The 16,587-nt window shown below is 48.3% G+C and overlaps 1 protein-coding gene across 4 annotated transcripts; it reads left to right on the top strand.

Moving 5' to 3' along the window:
* Window positions 1-1,692: 1,692 nt before the first annotated feature.
* Window positions 1,693-15,484, top strand: LOC144217755 (SIGLEC family-like protein 1). 4 transcript variants are annotated; one of them, XM_077747433.1, is made up of 7 exons: window positions 1,693-1,780; window positions 2,666-3,097; window positions 7,834-8,120; window positions 8,468-8,749; window positions 8,888-8,990; window positions 13,371-13,506; window positions 14,358-15,484. In XM_077747433.1, the coding sequence occupies exons 3-7, from the start codon at window positions 8,099-8,101 to the stop codon at window positions 14,535-14,537; spliced, it is 723 nt and encodes a 240-aa protein (XP_077603559.1). In that variant the 5' UTR covers window positions 1,693-1,780; window positions 2,666-3,097; window positions 7,834-8,098; the 3' UTR covers window positions 14,538-15,484. The 4 variants fall into 4 exon arrangements, with proteins under 4 accessions (XP_077603559.1, XP_077603561.1, XP_077603560.1 ...); XM_077747434.1 differs by lacking the exon at window positions 1,693-1,780 and adding an exon at window positions 1,903-1,971; XM_077747435.1 differs by lacking the exon at window positions 2,666-3,097.
* Window positions 15,485-16,587: the final 1,103 nt, after the last annotated feature.

Raw genomic sequence — 16,587 nt, 5'->3', positions numbered from 1 at the left:
AATGAATGATAATCTGTTGCAAGGTTTGAAGCAAAGAATACATACATAACATACATACATAGTAAAATCATTCTAGGAGTAGTTATTCAACTTAGAAGATAGAAGACTGGAGGCAAAGAGCCTCGTTAAGAGGTTAGTGCAGTATCTCTTGGCTGGAAGGCAGGCACACAAGAAATGAGAACAGGGATCTGGCATAAGGATGGACTATGGCTGTGTATTGTTCCCCTCTGAATGGATGACATCCTCCCTTCAGGAGCCAGATGCTGGTAATTTTTAGAGGTTGCAAAAAAGGGTCATTTCTTCCTGGAGGCATTATTTGTGCGTAAATCCAGTGGTTCTCCATCCAGCACCAATGCGATGGTCATCCTGTACTCAAGAGCAGATGTTTATATAAACCCTAATGTAGGGACGCTTCTTTGGCATACAGTTCACACATTCCACAGAAATATGAGCATCCACCTTGTGCCGGATAGTGTGGTGAACCAGACAGGCCCTGCCTCCGTGGGGCTCGTGATCTACACACATACACAGACAATGGAGAAATAAACACAAAACTGCAGCTTAAAATGTTGACAAGAGCTAGGAAGAAAAAGGATATAATACTATGAGAAAGTATGAGGGACCAGGGGAAGAACCCAGTTTGGATTAGAGAATCAGAGTAGGGCCTGAGAAAGTGACATTTGCGCTGAGAGACCGAAAGGATTATCAGGGGTTGCTCAGAGGGACAGCAGATTCTAGGCTCTGCGATGGGAGAAGTTTAGGGAGTCTAAGAGCCCAGGGATGGTCTGTGCCCTGGAGCTCAGGTGGAAGGGTGAGCTCCGGAGGTGCCAGATCTTTCAGGGCCTCACTCACAGAGGGTTATTTCCTCGTGTGCTCTGTAACTTTGGGAAGTGTGCTCCTCAGGAACAGAGAATGCCATCTAGACAAGAACTGGGATAGAGGATGGGAATTGGGTTGGGAACAGGTTGGGGATGGGTTTTAACAAGAGAATGGAGAGCTGGGTCTTCCTCACGTTTCTCGCTTTGTTCGTGATAAGGACCTCGCTTACAGGAAGGGAAACGGGGCCAAGATGCCTCCTGGTCGGCCCTGAGGGTCGAGCACATGACCCTGGTTCCTTGGTCGATGGCTTTCAATTCACCGCCCATCACCTGCTTGCCCACAGTACCGGCTTGAGGAAGGAGGGTCCCTTAAAGGCTGGTTAGGCCTGCAGTCCACAGGGCTGGTAGGGGTCTATAACCTCCGGCCCAAGATAAACGAAGTGTGATGGGGCGCCTGGGTGGCTTAGTCGGTTAAGCGCCCGACTTTCGCTTAGGTCATGATCTCGCGGTTCGTCGGTTCGAGCCCCGCGTCGGGCTCTGTGCTGACTGCCAGCTCAGAGCCTGGAGCCTGTTTCAGAGTCTGTGTCTCCCTCTCTCTCTGACCCTCCCTTGCTCACGCTGTCTCTCTCCCTCTCTCCTAGAAATAAATAAAAATATTTAAAAAAAAAAATAAACGGAGTGTCGCTTCCTCCAGATTGCCTCCGACTCGGAGACCTCAGTGTTCCACTTCACGGTCCCTCCCCGTCCCAGCAGCACCCTCGCGCGTTGTTAGGCCCTGATTGGCTCCGGCGGATTCACGTGTGCCCACTGGCAGGGCCTGAGGGGCGGGGCTCCGCGGGGCGGCATCCTCACGTGACCTGTGGCTAGCGGACGTTGGGGAGGATGAGGACTCACTGGCGGCCAACTGAACTCGTTATGAGTCAGCTGATGGGTTAGCCTTCCTCTCCCTTCGTCCCTTCCTGGTGAGTCACCAATAGTCGTACACATGCTTGTTCCACGCGTCAGTGGGTGCTTTAAATCAGCCAATCAGTTCGTTCCCTATGGGAACAGGAAGTTACCGTAGATAGCGAGTCAGCCAGTCGTCGGGGAAGTAGCCAAGCGGACACCTGCTGCGGTGGGTCCTGGTTGGCCTGTGGGAACCCAAGACGAGGGGGTGAGTCTGGAAAAGGAGATAATAGTTTAGCGGGAGGGGAAAGAGGTTCCCTGTGGAGACAACCCGTGGCTGTGCCAGGCCCTGGAGAAGGGAATGAGAGTTGGGAGATGTCAGAAATTTGAAGTCAGAAGGATCATTACACATTGGGCTAAAACACCTCATTTTATAGATGGGGAAATGGGGGAGGAGAACCAAAGAGGAAACAGCTCTTGCCTAAAATTTCCAGCGTGTGACCTGCAAAGCCGGATCTGGAGCCACCACAGAGCTCTCCTCAGTCTTCGATCCGAGGTTGTAAATAAATCACTATATCCAATTAGCTTCTGAGAATTAATTTCTAACTAGAATTTTTAATTTCAAAAGTTAAAAAAAAAACAATCTAACTGAAGTAAGAACTAGTCAGTTCAACTCTCCTTTTCCAGGAACTGAGCAACGAGATGAAAAAATTAGTGAGGATATAGATACCATCAACCAAATTGCCTTAAGTGACATTTATTAGAATAGTCCAATAATAGAATACATATTCTATTCAAGGGCTCATGGAACACTTAGAATATATTCTGAGCTATAAAGCAAGTCTCAACAAATTTAAATGAATTGAAGTCGTATAAAGTATTTTCTCTAACCATAGTGGAATTAAACTGGAAACGAATAGTTGGAAAATCATTACGATTTGTGCCTGTACATTTTTCTTCAGTGAATATTTATCAGACAAGAACCTTTCTAAGCACTGTGGAGGACACAAAGATCTGTTTGATGAAGGGCTTTCTCTCAAGGATCTCACCCTTGGATAGTTCCCCGAGTAGGATATTTCATCAGTTTCCCGACTAGAACAACAACCAAATGAAGAGGAAGCATGACAGTAGGCTGTGCGTGGTGAATGTAGCGGCTCCATCAGGCTGGCAGGAGACCAGAGCTCTCCGGCTATTGTCAACAACATCCTCAATCTGTGGCTTTGATCCTTATGGCTATCTCATGGTTACCAGATGGCTGCTCCACCTCCAGCATCACATCCATATTCCAAGAAAGAGAAGGAGGAGGAGCAAGAGAGAAAGGGAAAGAGAAGAAAGCAACAACGGAAAGTGGTGCTAATATCAGAAAAGCAGAACTCCCCAAAGCCTTCAGCATGGTTGGTATTTTAAGAAAATAAGTCTCTCAAAATATTTGCTTAATAATAAATCGAGCAGAGTCCAAGGTTTTTATTTTGCATCATACGTTTGGGAGAAGAGAAGAGTACAATCCTAACAGATAGGTATACAATTTAAGAAAACAGAGTTGTCAGTTATAATGTTATTGTTACCGGAGCAAGAAATTATCAAGTAAGACAACTGGTCAGAATTCCATTTTATTTGGATATCATTTTCATAAGACATGGAATAATTTCGAATGTCTTTAGAGTCTCATAAGACCACTTTGTTTAAATTGTTCTTCCAAGGGCGGATTTGTATCAACAGAGAACAGAACAAGTTAGTAACAGTCATGAATATTCATACAAAACTGTATATTGCAATGGAGAACATAAATTATATTCTTATAAACATTCTCGTTTTTGTACAATATCAAATCAGATTCCTTGAGCCCTTTTATAACACAGAACAATATCTTTTGATTTATAGCTGCAGGGGAAGTGAACATCTTTTTCAATTCTTTCTGAGACTTGTTTCCTTTATTATGAAAACTTATTTTTTTAAAACCAGGCTCTGGAATTCCATTAGCTAGGATCATATGCAGAAAACAGACCTTCAGAGCTCAATTTTGATGGTAAAGAAAGTGTGGTAAAGGCTGAATAGGCTTTTATTTGCTGTCGGTATTTTAATAGCATTTTTCTTTTACCTGGCCTACTGGCCACAGCTTTGTCATAGAGCCACTCCTGGGTGTACATGAGGCAGAAAAATAGTTATTTTTTTTTTCAGCTGAAGAGTTGATCACCTGAACAGATCAGAAATAATAGGGATAGACAGGAGGGTGGTTGTCAGGGAGTTTGTCTGAGACATTGCCCTAAAAGAGATGGACATATAGGGGTGCTTAAGAGAGTCCTGGAAAGGAAACTTCTTTCTGGTTGTGGAGATCCTGGACAGGAATCTGAAGGATTCCTGAAGGATAACCTGAAGGAAGTTAAACTTGACGTGGACTCAGAAATTCTGAGAGACAGGATTTGAATGTGGGCAGAAGGGAGAGTTGCAGAAGGATGCCATGAAAAGGGGAGTGGCCTGAGTAAACATACAGAGACAGGAATGTATAGGCTATATCCGGAAAGGTACTTTTCTCTTTGGTAGGCAAAGAATGGCAGAGGCTAGGGAAGGGAGCAGTGGAGATAGGGCAGGTGTGGGGCAAAATCATGGACAGCCTTAAATGTCAGGCAAAGGGGTTTGGAATTTATCCCGTCTGCCATAGAAATGTCTTTTATTGCTCAAATACCTCTGTTTTAAGTTTATTTATTATTTATTTTGAGAGAGAGAGAGTTGGGGAGGGGCAGAGAGAGAGGAAGAGGAAGAGAGTCCCAAGCAGGCTCCACGCTGTTAGCACAGAGCTCACCGTGGGGCTTGATCTCACAAACGATGAGATCATGACCTGAGCTGAAATCAACTGAGCCACCCTAGTGCCCCATTGTTCAAATACTTCTTAAATATATCCTGTCCTCTCTATCCCCAGAGCTACTGTTCCAGCTCAGGCCACGTTATCTTTCCCTTGAACTATTTCTTTCTCCTGGATGCAGATCCATAGTGATCTTTATGACACCCGGACCTGTTCCCCGTGGTTCAAAAACTTTCTGTGGTTTCCATGACTTCCACATCAACTTGGGAGAGAGTCCAGGCTTCTCAACCTGGCATTTGAGGTCCTTCAAAGGGGGAAGGACCTGGGGGTGAAGGCGAGAGGGTCAAGAAGAAAGACATGGTGTTGGGACTCTAGAGAGAGTCGTGGAGACACTGCTCTATCCTTGAAGCTCCTAAGCCTCTGTTTCCATGAGCCTCCTGATTCTCAAGGCAAATGGAACCTAAGAGTGATTGAAGAAACAAAAGCCCCTAGTAGGCTATGAATTTACTTCTGTCTCCACCTCATGCCTCTTCCTTGTGACCCTCTCCTCATCCATTCCAAACCCTGCCCTCCACAGCATACAGATCTGATGCCAGAGTTAGCAGCAGGCTAGGACCTGGCCCTCTCTTTTCCCTGAGATCCTGTTGGTGCTGATAGCATTGCCACTGTCACGGTTCAGTAAGTGGAATGAGAGGTAAGGTGGGAGGTGTCTGAGGAAGCCACTAACGGGTAGGGGTGAGGTGGTTACGGGTGGGGATGGAAGACAGGCAGGGCTGAAGTAAGGTGAAAAGGTGAGGACATAAAGAATTAAGTACTTTATAAATAATAAGTAATAGACATCTTCCATGTGCATATTCTGTGACCCACCATGTGTCCCATTTCATCTACCCAACAACTCCATGAGGCGTTATGGCCCTTGTTTCACAGATGAGGAAGCAGACTCTGCGAGGTTCAACAACTTGCCTAGAAATTTCTCTATTGGATTGCCCAGCTCTTCTGACTCCTAGTTCCATTTTAGTGCCATGCCACTCTAGAACTTCAGCGATAGTAAATGTATACATATCTGCCCTCTAAACACCATCATCTGTATGGTGAGTGTCATTAAGTCACATCTTAGAGCAGAGAGACAGTATGGTGTTCCAGAACCAAGAGTGTTAGGATCCCTGGTGATAGTGTTTTGGAGTACTGGACCTAACATGTGGAAAGCCGGTCCCAGGCCTGATGCTGTTACTCCTTTCTCTGTAACCTGGACCAATGCCCTTAACCTCTCTGAGCCCCAGTTTCCTGATATGTCTAAGGGACTATAATAAAATCTTCATGAGGGTGGCTTAAGCTGATTTCTATGAAAGTGTTGAGAAATCTGTAAACACTTACCCAGGTCAGTATTGCTGCCGTAATTTTAAGATGGCATTACTAGAAGTAGCTTCAAGAACCATGAAGTTCACCACCCATCTATTTTGTACATGAGAGAGCTGTCATCTGGGAAATGAAGAAAGAAGGGAAGAGAATAATTGTCCACCTAAGAGCCAACAGCTAAGTTATAATCTACAACTATAATAGGTCACCATGTGCCATGGTTAATATCTCTCATTTTCACAACATTGCAACACCGGTATTGTGCCCACTTTTCTGATTGAGAAACAGAGATTCAGAAATGGAGCTACATGACCAACTTCACAGGATGAAATTACTACCAACAACAATAAAAACAAAAAACCCAGTAGAGTACATTGGGGGTGGTACAGTTAGGAGTCCACAGGAGCACCCCCAGGTTCAGTGATTTGCGAGAAAGCCTCCCAGAACTCAGCAGAACTGTTATATTTAGTTACAGTTTATTATAGCAAGTGAATGGAGATTGAATTCAGCAGAGGGAAGGGACAGGTAGGGCAGGACCTAGGAGAGGCCAAGAATGAGCTTTTAGCTGTCTTTTCCCAGTAGAGTTGTGCGTACAGTGTTTACTTCTCTTGGCAATAATGTTTGGCAATATGCACAGTGTTGGCCAGCACAGAAATTCACCAAGCTTTAGTGTCCAGGGTTTTTATTGGGGGCCTGGTCCCATAGGCATGGCTGACCTTAGTCTCCAGCTACTTCAGAGGTCAAGCTGATACCATAGGTCCCCACCAAAAATCACATTGTTCATGTAGACTATCTGGCATGGTCCATGCACCGAGGTAAATAGACACTCTTATCAGGTAGACATCCCAAGGACTTAGAGCTCCTCCTTGGAGCTGAGCAGGGGCCAAACCTTTCTAGGGTAAGGTTAATCCTTTAATGCACAAGTAGGATACTGGAGGGCACTAGATATGTCAGTTTTTCAACTGGAATCCCTCCCCATGGGGTTACTTTCTGTGTTTTGGTGGAAGTCAAGAAGGTACCAGTGGAAGAAGTATAATCTTTTGAATATTTGAACTTCCCAAGGAATCCCCAAGCAACTCTGTGCCTGTGGCCTACTGGCTTAATAAAAATATCAGCTCCCCTGTAGCTATAAATCAACCCAATGCTACTATAGATGATAACACCAAGGGCAGATTCCACACTATTTGGAATCTTGAAGCACAAGACTGTACCCTGCTGATCCACAATGTACTTAAAGGGGACATCATGACACACTTATTCTGTGCAGATCTGGAACACAAGAGTTCTTTCTGTGGGAGGATATTGAACTCTCCATATCAGGTGATATTCAGTCTCCTGCAGTGGGTGGTTTGTAAAGGAGGAACTCCAAGAAGATGTTCTGGTAATTGTGTGGTTTCTACCTCATGGGGCACAGGGCTTTTTAAACCTTAGGTATTTCATTTTTACAACAAGAATACAGTGACATAGGTATAATTGATGACTTTATTTTTCTAAGTAAAAATGGCACAGGGAGAGGAAGTGACTTACACAACAACATCCAGCAAATAAGAGGAGGAGGGGGGAAGTGATCACAGATCTGGGAAGGGGCAGTGCTTGAGGGGGGAGTTGGATTGGAAGGGAAGACAGCATAGGAGCTGGCCCTAGGAGGTCTGGATTGGGGGACGGGTAAGGAATCATAGGCAATGTAGATGCTCAGAAAAGGCACTCACCCTTAGTCTTCAGAGTCCAGTGTCCAGGTTCAAGCTCTTCCTCCTTCAGCAAGTCTCCTCAGTTCGCTCACCTAGACAATGCAGAGAAGGGAAATACACCTGTGAAAATCCATCAATCCCAGGTTCCATGAGGTTATTGGGGTAGAGGGGAGGAGTACCAAGTGAGCTGTAGGTGAGAAACCACTTTGTAACCTGCAAATATGGTGCATCAGGTAAGTGTCCATGAGGGTCCCTTGTTTCAGTCCCAATATATCTTTCCCTTCAGACCAGACCGAGAAACCAGAGCTCCACAACCTAGAGGTTCTTGTATCTGGAGATCTTGTGGCCTTGACCTGTACCATCAAAGGCACCTGTGCAAAGAAACCAAAGCCCTTTCACTTTCGTGGAATTGGCCCAACCATGTCTTCCAATGCAGCTGGCTCCAGCAGCTCCCCCTCCTGGTGCTGCACTTCACCCCGAAACCTCAGGATTATGGCACCACTCCCAGATGTCATTTGAACTTCTCCCTAGCTAAGTTGACCAGAAGTAGCATGGTCATGCTCCGGGCGGTCTGTGAGTACTGGTGGGCAAAGGAAGATCCAGAGTCTGGGAGAAATGGTGGGCCCAAGAGAAATTCCTGAGTCTTGGGGTGGGGTTGGCTGAGAGGAGTCTGGGAAGGTGTCACATCTTCTCAGGGCTTCTATGGCTGAAAGGCCAGAGGTAAGAGCTGAGCCAGAGTCAGAGATAGATGAGGAAAGAGGATGTAGGGGAACTGGTCTGTGGAGCTTGGCTCCTCTGGGCTTCCAGAAAGTCTTTCCAAATCTCCTTGGGAATCATGAATAAGGAGAAGGCTGGGTGCTGGCGGAACTGGGGAAAGGAAGTCAGAAATCTTGCTGATTGCTGACCCTCCCTTCCCGTAGCACCCACTAGGCTGCTCTATTCATCTTGTTCCTTGGAGAAGACTCTACGGTGCAACTGTTCCTTCCATGGGATCCCCACACCCTCTGTGCAATGGCTGATGGAAGGTGTTCCTGTGAATGTGAACAGCACAAACAACATCCTCCAGGTAACTTCCACCATAATTGGCCCCTGGGCCAACAGCACCATCAGCCTCATCGGGGAGCCAGAAATAGTCATGAGTCTCCGCTGTGAGGGGAAGAACCAATATGGAATCCATACTTCAAGCATCTTCCTCCTACCAGGTAAGTACACAGGGGACTACTGACCGAGCTTGAACCGCAACACCAAGATGAGGATGGGCACAGGGCCAGAGGGAAAGAGGGTAGCTCAGACTTCACAGCCTTAGGAGAAAAAACACTCTCATTTCCCTCTGATTTCAGATAAGCATTCAGTTTACAGTGTGTTCATGAAAGGGCTGACCCAGGGCATTGTGTATGGATTCATTGCATCGGCACTGTTCTTCTTCTTCCTTGTCCTCCTCGTGTGAGTATCAAGTTAAAATTCACCATCAAGCCTTTTTCAACACCTACTACATTTATTTATGTCCCTTATTTCCTTCCATTCTTCTCCAGTCTTTGCATTTTAAGGCTATAAATTTCCCTCTTAGCACCACGATAGCTGCATCTCACAAATTTTAATATAAAGTATTTTAGTATCACTTAGTTAAATATTTCTAATTTCCATTATGATTTTTTGACCTATGGTTTTTTTTTCCAGACATGCCAGTGTTTTCTAATAATCCTCTTTTCTTTATTTCTAGCTTAAATCCAATAGCTACAAAGAATATATTATGCATGATTTCAATTCTTTATTTTCTTTGTGGCACAGTTTTTGTGTAGTTTTTATAAATATTCCACATGGGCTTAAAAATGTGTATCTTATATTTGTCGAAGGCAGTGTTCCATTGATATGCAGCCTTTAAATCAAGTTCGTTGATTGTGTGTACGTTTTCTCTAAGTACTGTGACTTCTGCTTGGTCCCCTTCTCTGCACATTGACTACCATCCCAGCCCCCCTCTCTCACCTGGCTGACATTTACTCATCATTTAGGGCTCAGCTCACAGCCCTCCCATCATGCACTCCAGGAAACTTTCTCTGGCACCTGGGATGGGTGCCTTTTCAAGGGCCCTGCCGCTGTCTGGGCTTTCAGATATTGTCAGTGTTAATGGTTCTACTTGGATGTGACTAAGTGTGGATATCTTTTTTTGTTTGTTTGTTGTTTTGTACATCTGGCCTTTTTCATCTGTGATTTGGTGTCTTTTATCTGTTCTGGAAAGTTTTCAGCCATTGTTGCATACATTACTGCAACCACCCTTTCCTTTCACTGTGGGCTTCTCATTTAATATCCTCAGACTTTATTTTTCCTGTTTTACCTCTTGCTCTGTGTCCCGTATTTTCCAAGGATGTAGACAAGTGCTAGGTTAGAGGTCTGTACAAGGGAGATGCCAAGAGGACTCTACCACTTCAGAATCTCCCATCTTTGCAGGGGAGGGTAGCATCCATACCACCTAGAAATCCTCCCACCCAACCCTGGGGAGCTCTCTCCAACATGATGCTCTGTCAGTATCACAGATGTTTTCTTTCCTTCCCCAACTCTCTTATCTCCTTCCCCTCACTCTCAGCAATAAGTTTTACCTGCTTTATAGGGAAAAAAGCAACTCCCCAACACCTACAGTTATTGCCACTGGCACTGATGATTTACTCCTTGCCTTTTTCAGAGAAAGAAGCATCCCTCTTCCTGTCCAAGGTTAGCCTCACCTCCTTTGGCTGGGAATCCATCTCCTCCACACTCCATTAATCATCCTTTCTGTCTCCTAAATTTTCAGTCATTCTTTCTTCAGGGGCTCTTTCTCTAAAGGATATAAACATGCCCAAATCTCTCTTACCTCAACCCCACAAACTCCCTCTATGTACCATCCAATTTTTTTTTTGAGAGAGAATAGCTTACACCCGCTGCCTGATTCTCCTCACCCTTACATTTTTCAATCCCCTGCTGTCTGCTCTCCACCAAGCCACTGAAATGGCACTGTCTTAGGCAGCCAGTTATCCTTACTCTCAAAATTATTCTCAGGATCCAATGGCAGATGTTCTATATTTTTCTTGTTCACTTTACGTGGCGTTTATGATTCTGGTGGAGGGTGGGAAGGCCCTCCTACACATGGGCTTTTTTCCCCCCACACAGCATGAAGAAGTATGGTGAGGCTGTCTGCTGAAAGTGATGTGGGTGGGGGCAGGGGTGAGGGGAAGGGATCAGGAAGAGTGGGGATGGTGATGCCAACAGCAATTGTGACTGCAGGTTACTCATTGTCAGTGGCACTGAGCGTCATTGCTGTGTGGTTTTCCTCCCAGCAGCGGTATTGGAAAGGAAGGCGTGAATGGCAGTGTTGATCTGGGTTTGGGTCTTGGCAGGCAGAGTGCTATGGAAGGGTGACGGGATGAGAGGTCAGACAGACTGTGGAAACTAGAGGGAGAGGGTACATCAAGTGGGCAGCTGTTGTACCCAGTGGGGTGGGAGGTAAGGAAGATAAACCAGGAGGGTCTTCACAAGCGCTAGTGGGTGTGGTGTCTCGGATCTGAAGCCTCCATCTGTAAGATCAAAGAACAGAAACACAAGACTGGATGAGAGCACAAGAAAGCTGAATAGAACAGGGGCTCCTGGGTGGCTCAGTCGGCTAGGTGTCCAACTCTTGATTTTGGCTCAGGTCATGATCTCACAGTTCGTGAGACTGAGCCCCACATTGGGCTCTGTGCTGACAACACAGAGCCTGCTTGGGATTCTCTCTCTCTCTTCCCAACTTTTTGCCCCTCCCCTGCTCACATGCCCATGGTCTCCTCTTCTCAAGATAAATAAATAAACTTAACAAAAAAGCTGGATGGAACAGAACTAGGCAGAGCATGGGGTTATTGCACTTTAAACTGTCCTAGGTGGAAAAGTTTGGGGGGGATGATGCATATGGGATAATAGTTAAAGGAGATAAGTGACATTAGTCAGGACTCTTCCAGTTATGAGTGACAAGAGCTGAACTCGGCAAGCTCAAGGAACGAGGGAATAGTTATTTGTTGCTCTATCATAGTCCCCTAAACTTAGTGCCCTTAAACAATGGGGGTCCACCTGAATGATTCTTCAGTTTCTGTGGTATCCACAGAGGTCACTTGGTGGTATTTATCTAGAGGCTGGGCTGGCTGGGCTGGAGGGTCACAGGTGCCTTCATTCATGTGCCTGACATTTTGCTGGGGACAGCCAGAAGACTGGGCTCATCTGGGCCCCTCTTATTTTCCATGGGGTATGAAGGCCTCTTTTATCATGATCTCTTCCAAGGCAGAAGTCAGCAGCCCTCTTTAAGGCTAGGCTTGGAATTAACAGTGTCACTTCCATCATATTCTCTTTGAGAAAGTCAGAGCCTAGCCAAGATTCAAGGGGAAGAGAAAATTTGAGACCCCATTTCTCCATGGGCAGAGTGCCAGAAACCTGCAGCCATCTGTAATCTGCTACAGGAACACATTGACCATCTGTTAAGTCGAAGACTTCAACAGCAGAGATTCATTTTCTCATGGTTCTGGAGGCTCAAAGTCCCAAGATCTAAATGCCAGGAGGATTGGTTTCTGCAGAGATTCTTCTCCTTGGCTTGAAGATGGCCACCCTCTTGCATCGTCACATGGGCATCCCTGTGTGCATGCACACCCTTGTCAGCCTTACAAGGACAGCAGTCATATTGTACTAGGACCCCACCTCACTGCCTCAGTTTAACTTACACTTCATCGAAGGCCCTATCCAAATACAGTCCTATCAATTAGGGCCGGTCCACATGAGCTCATTTTACCTTAATTACCTTTTTTCTTTTAATTTTTTTTATGTTTATTTATTTATTTTGAGACAGAGAGAGAACAAGCAGGAGAAGAGCAGAGAGAGAGGGGAGGGAGAGAGAGAATCCCAAGCAGGCCTCACACCATCAGCAGAGAGCCCGATGTGGGGCTGGATCTCACAAACCATGAGATCATGACCTAACCTGAAATCAAGAGTTAGATGCTTAACCAACTGAGCCACCCAGGCGCCCCACACATGACATTATTAAGAGTCTGCTGCCTCCGTGTCTTTGCTCTGCTTCCTTCTGTGTTCACTTGACCTCTGGAGGCTCTTTCCACCTAGTGGCAAGATGGCAAAGCAGCCCCATGATTATGTCCTCCAATCTCAGCAACTCTAGCTGAAAGAGAGCTTGTCTTCCTCTTGGTGATACATCAATCCCAGAGAAGATTCTGATTGTCCCTGCTTGAGTCACAGGCCCATCCTCAACAAATGGCCTGTCCAGGTGCAGAGTACTTTGGTCCTTTGGTGGGCCAGTCCTAAGCCCGCGTACTGTGCTGTTCCAGTCCCATGGAAACCACAGTAAAAGCTCCCACACATGCTTCCCCCTCACTCCTTCCCACTCCTGACTGACCAAGGAAGCTCCCTGTATACTCATACGCACAAATATGCCAGAAATACTAAGAGGAAAGGTGCAAAAAAGATTTGTCTAGAAAAAAATCATATATATTGAGACATTACAGCACTGGAAGAGAAGCTGAGGAGAGGCATGCGGGAGGGCTGAGAATTTGTGCTGGGAGTACTGGGGAGCCATGGGAGGGCCGGGAGCAGCGGGGAGGCAGGCTAGCTCTGGGGCATGAGGCCAGGAAAGAGGCTAGGAAGAGGGTCCAGCTTAAGAGAAAAGGGGTTTGTATCCCCACTTGTTGAGGCGAGGGAAGTGCTGGTCACAGAATGAGAAGATGGAGGGAAAATTCGTCTTCTGGCCCCCTGCCCAGGGAACGGGGAAGAGGCGAGGGTTGGGGGGTGACTGAGCAGTGTTATTCACAGGGCTTGTTGCCCTAGAATGAAGATTCTTCAATGGTGGGAGGACAGTCACATTCCCAAGGCCAGAGAAGCCCCAATTAAGAAGCCAGGGCTGCCGGAGGAGCCAGAGACAACTGTGGAGTCTGAAGCCAAAACGCCTGGGCCTGGATTGGAGGTCAGTCCCTGGGCTCGGCAGGGCCACCAGCCGGGCTGCTGCCCAGCTGTGGCCAGCTGAACTCCACGAGCTGCCAGAACTCACCCACTGCCTGGCAGCACCACCAGGGAGCACTGGTTAGAAACAAAGCTTCTCGAGGGTCCCTGGACCTGCGAACCCAATTCCCCAGGGTCAGAGGCCAGAGGGGGGCAGTCTCTCCTATGCATTCCCAGTCGTGGCCACTCACACGGCTGGGCCTTAACAGAGTATCTGTCTGGTTCCTCAAGCCAAATCCGTGCCATGGATGGTGAGGACCCGTGGGGCTCCAGGCCCAGCTCCTGCCCCACTTGGGGAGGCAGCCTTGGCCACAAGTGGCTGCTGCCCTGCCAGGAGAGACCAGTCAATACCAGAGGGTGGGGCCTTATCCGTCTGCTCCGAGCTGCGGTAACAAAGTACCGCAGGCTGGGAAGCTTAAGCACCAGAGGTTTATCTTCACAGTTCCAGAGGCCAGAAGACCAAGATCAAGGTGTCCACAGGGCTGGCTCCTTTGGAGGCCTCTCTCCCTGGCTTACAGGCAGCCATCTTCTCTCTGTGTCTTCACGTGGCCTTCCCTGTGGGTATCTCTGTCCTAATCTCCTCTATGTATGAGGACACCAGTCATAATGGATTAAGACACCCTAATGGCCTCATGTTAACTTAATCATCTCTTTAAAGGCCCTGTCTCCAAATGCAATCCTGCTGTGAGGTGCTGGGGATCAGGGCTTCAACATACGAACTTGGCGGTGGGTGGACCCGATTCAGCTATTTGGGGACCCAGAAAGGGGAAGGGCTTGGCCAGGACAGGGGAACGCCAGAATCCGCTTTTCTCACAGCCTAGGGCTCCTGAGAGAGAAGGACAGACTGTGGACAGACAAACTCCCAGACGGATCAAGACACAGGCATGGCTCGAAGACTCAGAGACCTACTCGCCCAGCCAGACTGCTCTCCTGTGTGCTGGGCCTCTCGGTCCGCCCCCACCAGGGACATGCCTGCTTCCTGCCCATGAGCAGTGACTGGGCCAGCAGGGACGGACAGAGGAGTCTGGGGGAGGCAGCACTAGGAAATGGGCTAATGCTATTTCAGAGGCCACACAGGCACTGTGACTCAGAGTGACAGTCACCCTCCTGAGGCCTCAGGCACTGCCGAGCAAATCCAGCCTCAGCGCTCTGCAGAGAGAAATGGATACCTTTGGAGGGAAGCTCCTGAAAGCCCCAGAGGCCTCTCTGCAGGGACAGTGGGGGTCATGAAGCCCGTCCTCCACACCCCCACATTGCAAATGGGGAGACTGAGGCTCAGAGTGCCTCAGTGCACACTGCAAGCACACTGCCCAAGACCCGTCCACCCCAGGACCCTTGGTCCCTGGAGCAGCTCTCCCTGGCCCCGGCCATTTTCTCCTGACCTTATAAGACTCTAGTGCAGAAGTTACAAATTCAAGAGCCCCCACTGGCCCCGCAGATAACAAACGGGTGCAGTTGGCCTGGTGAGGACCTCGTCCACCTTGAGATCAGGCTCCCCACCTGAAGGGGGCGCCAGCAGCAGCGAACTCAGCTCCAACTCTTCCCTCCCAGCAGGAGTAAGATCTGAACTACTGGGTCTTCTGGTTTTTGTTTTATCTGTCATCTACCCATATGTATCATCTATCTATCTATCTGTCTATCACCTGTCTATCTATCTGTCTGTATTTTCAGAAGAATCCAAACACCTAGATTATAGTGTGAAATTTCTGGATGCAAACATGTTAGTAACTGTTTAAAAAGCACCATGGGTCCTGGGGCACCTGAGTGGCTCAGTCAGGTGTCCAACTCGATTTTGGCTCAGGTCATGATCTCATGGTTCGTCAGGCTCTGTGCTGACAGCATGGAGCCTGCTTGGGATTCTGTCTCTCTCTCCCCGTCCATCCTTTCCCAGTCGCATGCTCTCTCTCTACCTCAAAATGAATAAACTTAAAAATAAAAAAGCAGCATGGGTCCGTGTAAAGCCATATGTGGACCTATCACTTGCAAGTCTATCAGGAGCATAGACCTGGAGGAGACCCATTTTCTCCAAACACACCCCCTGCCCAGAGGAGGTTGGTCATTCGGAATGCAAGCACCTTGCCCTGTGGAAACAATCCCCAGACCCTGGGAAGAGGCCTGGGTGTGGACGGATGAGGAAGAATTATTTGGGTGGAGAAAGACATTCCAAGAATTCATCCCCTCGTGTGCCACAAATGACTGCAGTGGCCCCGTGTGTGTCCCTGTGGGCTGGGGACACAGATGGGTGAGGCCCAGGACCTGCGCAGGGGCCGACACAGCCAGGGCTGCATCTGGGGAGCATCTGGGAGGGGGAGGGGCAGGGGCCAGCCCTGGGAAGAGAGCGTGAGGCCCCTGCTGGGAGCTGGGCAGACGTGCTGGGGGCAGGGGAAGCCACAGGATGGAAACCAGGAGGCCGGAGCGCTCCCACAAGGGGCCGACGACAGGGAGAAAGGAGCTGGGCAAAAGGCCACAGTCACCCAGCCCACTCTCGGAGAAGCTAGAGGGACTGACGCCTAGAAGACACACATGGCACCTTCAACTTCAGCGGCCCAGCGGCCAGCAGGTTAAGGATTCATGGACGCAGAGATACTAGTTCAGGAAAGGCGTGCTGTCCCCGCGGGTGGGTGGCAGGGTGGGGGTGGCGGGGAGCCCGCAGCAGCTCCACAAATAAAGATGAGGTTGGAAGGCACCTCATCGGCCAAGGAGTGGCGGCGGGGCCTACCTCTTTCTCCAGAGTCTCTGGTGAATCCCCCGACCTGTCCTCGTCACTCCCTGCCTCAGTCTCTCCCGCTCCCTGTGTTCCTCCCAGTCTGTCTGTCTTACACTTTCTCATTCGCTCGCTGAGCACTATGTGGCTGCAGGCGCATCAGGCCCCTCCCTGTCCACACTGGGACAGACGCATGCGGAGGGGGGTGGGGTGCTGTGAGTGGGGGGGCCCACTGAGGCTCGCAGGTGGATGCTAACTGGCCTAAGCAGCCAAGACCCCTTCTCCGTGGGTCCATTATCTGTCCCCGCAGAAGACCAGGTGACTGTCGCCCCTCCGGACACC

This window comes from Crocuta crocuta, unplaced genomic scaffold (genome assembly GCF_008692635.1).
Source record: "Crocuta crocuta isolate KB4526 unplaced genomic scaffold, BGI_CrCroc_1.0 scaffold334, whole genome shotgun sequence".
Classification (NCBI taxonomy): Eukaryota; Metazoa; Chordata; class Mammalia; order Carnivora; family Hyaenidae; genus Crocuta; species Crocuta crocuta.
This window is presented reverse-complemented; position numbering and strand designations above follow the sequence as displayed.

What these genes read in the sequence shown, in the direction of transcription:
- LOC144217755 (XM_077747435.1), top strand. Translation starts at nt 8,099, where the DNA reads ATGGTCATGCTCCGGGCGGTCT. An exon ending in AAGCATCTTCCTCCTACCAG is followed by an intron (nt 8,750 to 8,887) that starts GTAAGTACACAG and finishes CTCTGATTTCAG; the next exon opens with ATAAGCATTCAGTTTACAGT. An exon ending in CGCCTGGGCCTGGATTGGAG is followed by an intron (nt 13,507 to 14,357) that starts GTCAGTCCCTGG and finishes CTTTTCTCACAG; the next exon opens with CCTAGGGCTCCTGAGAGAGA.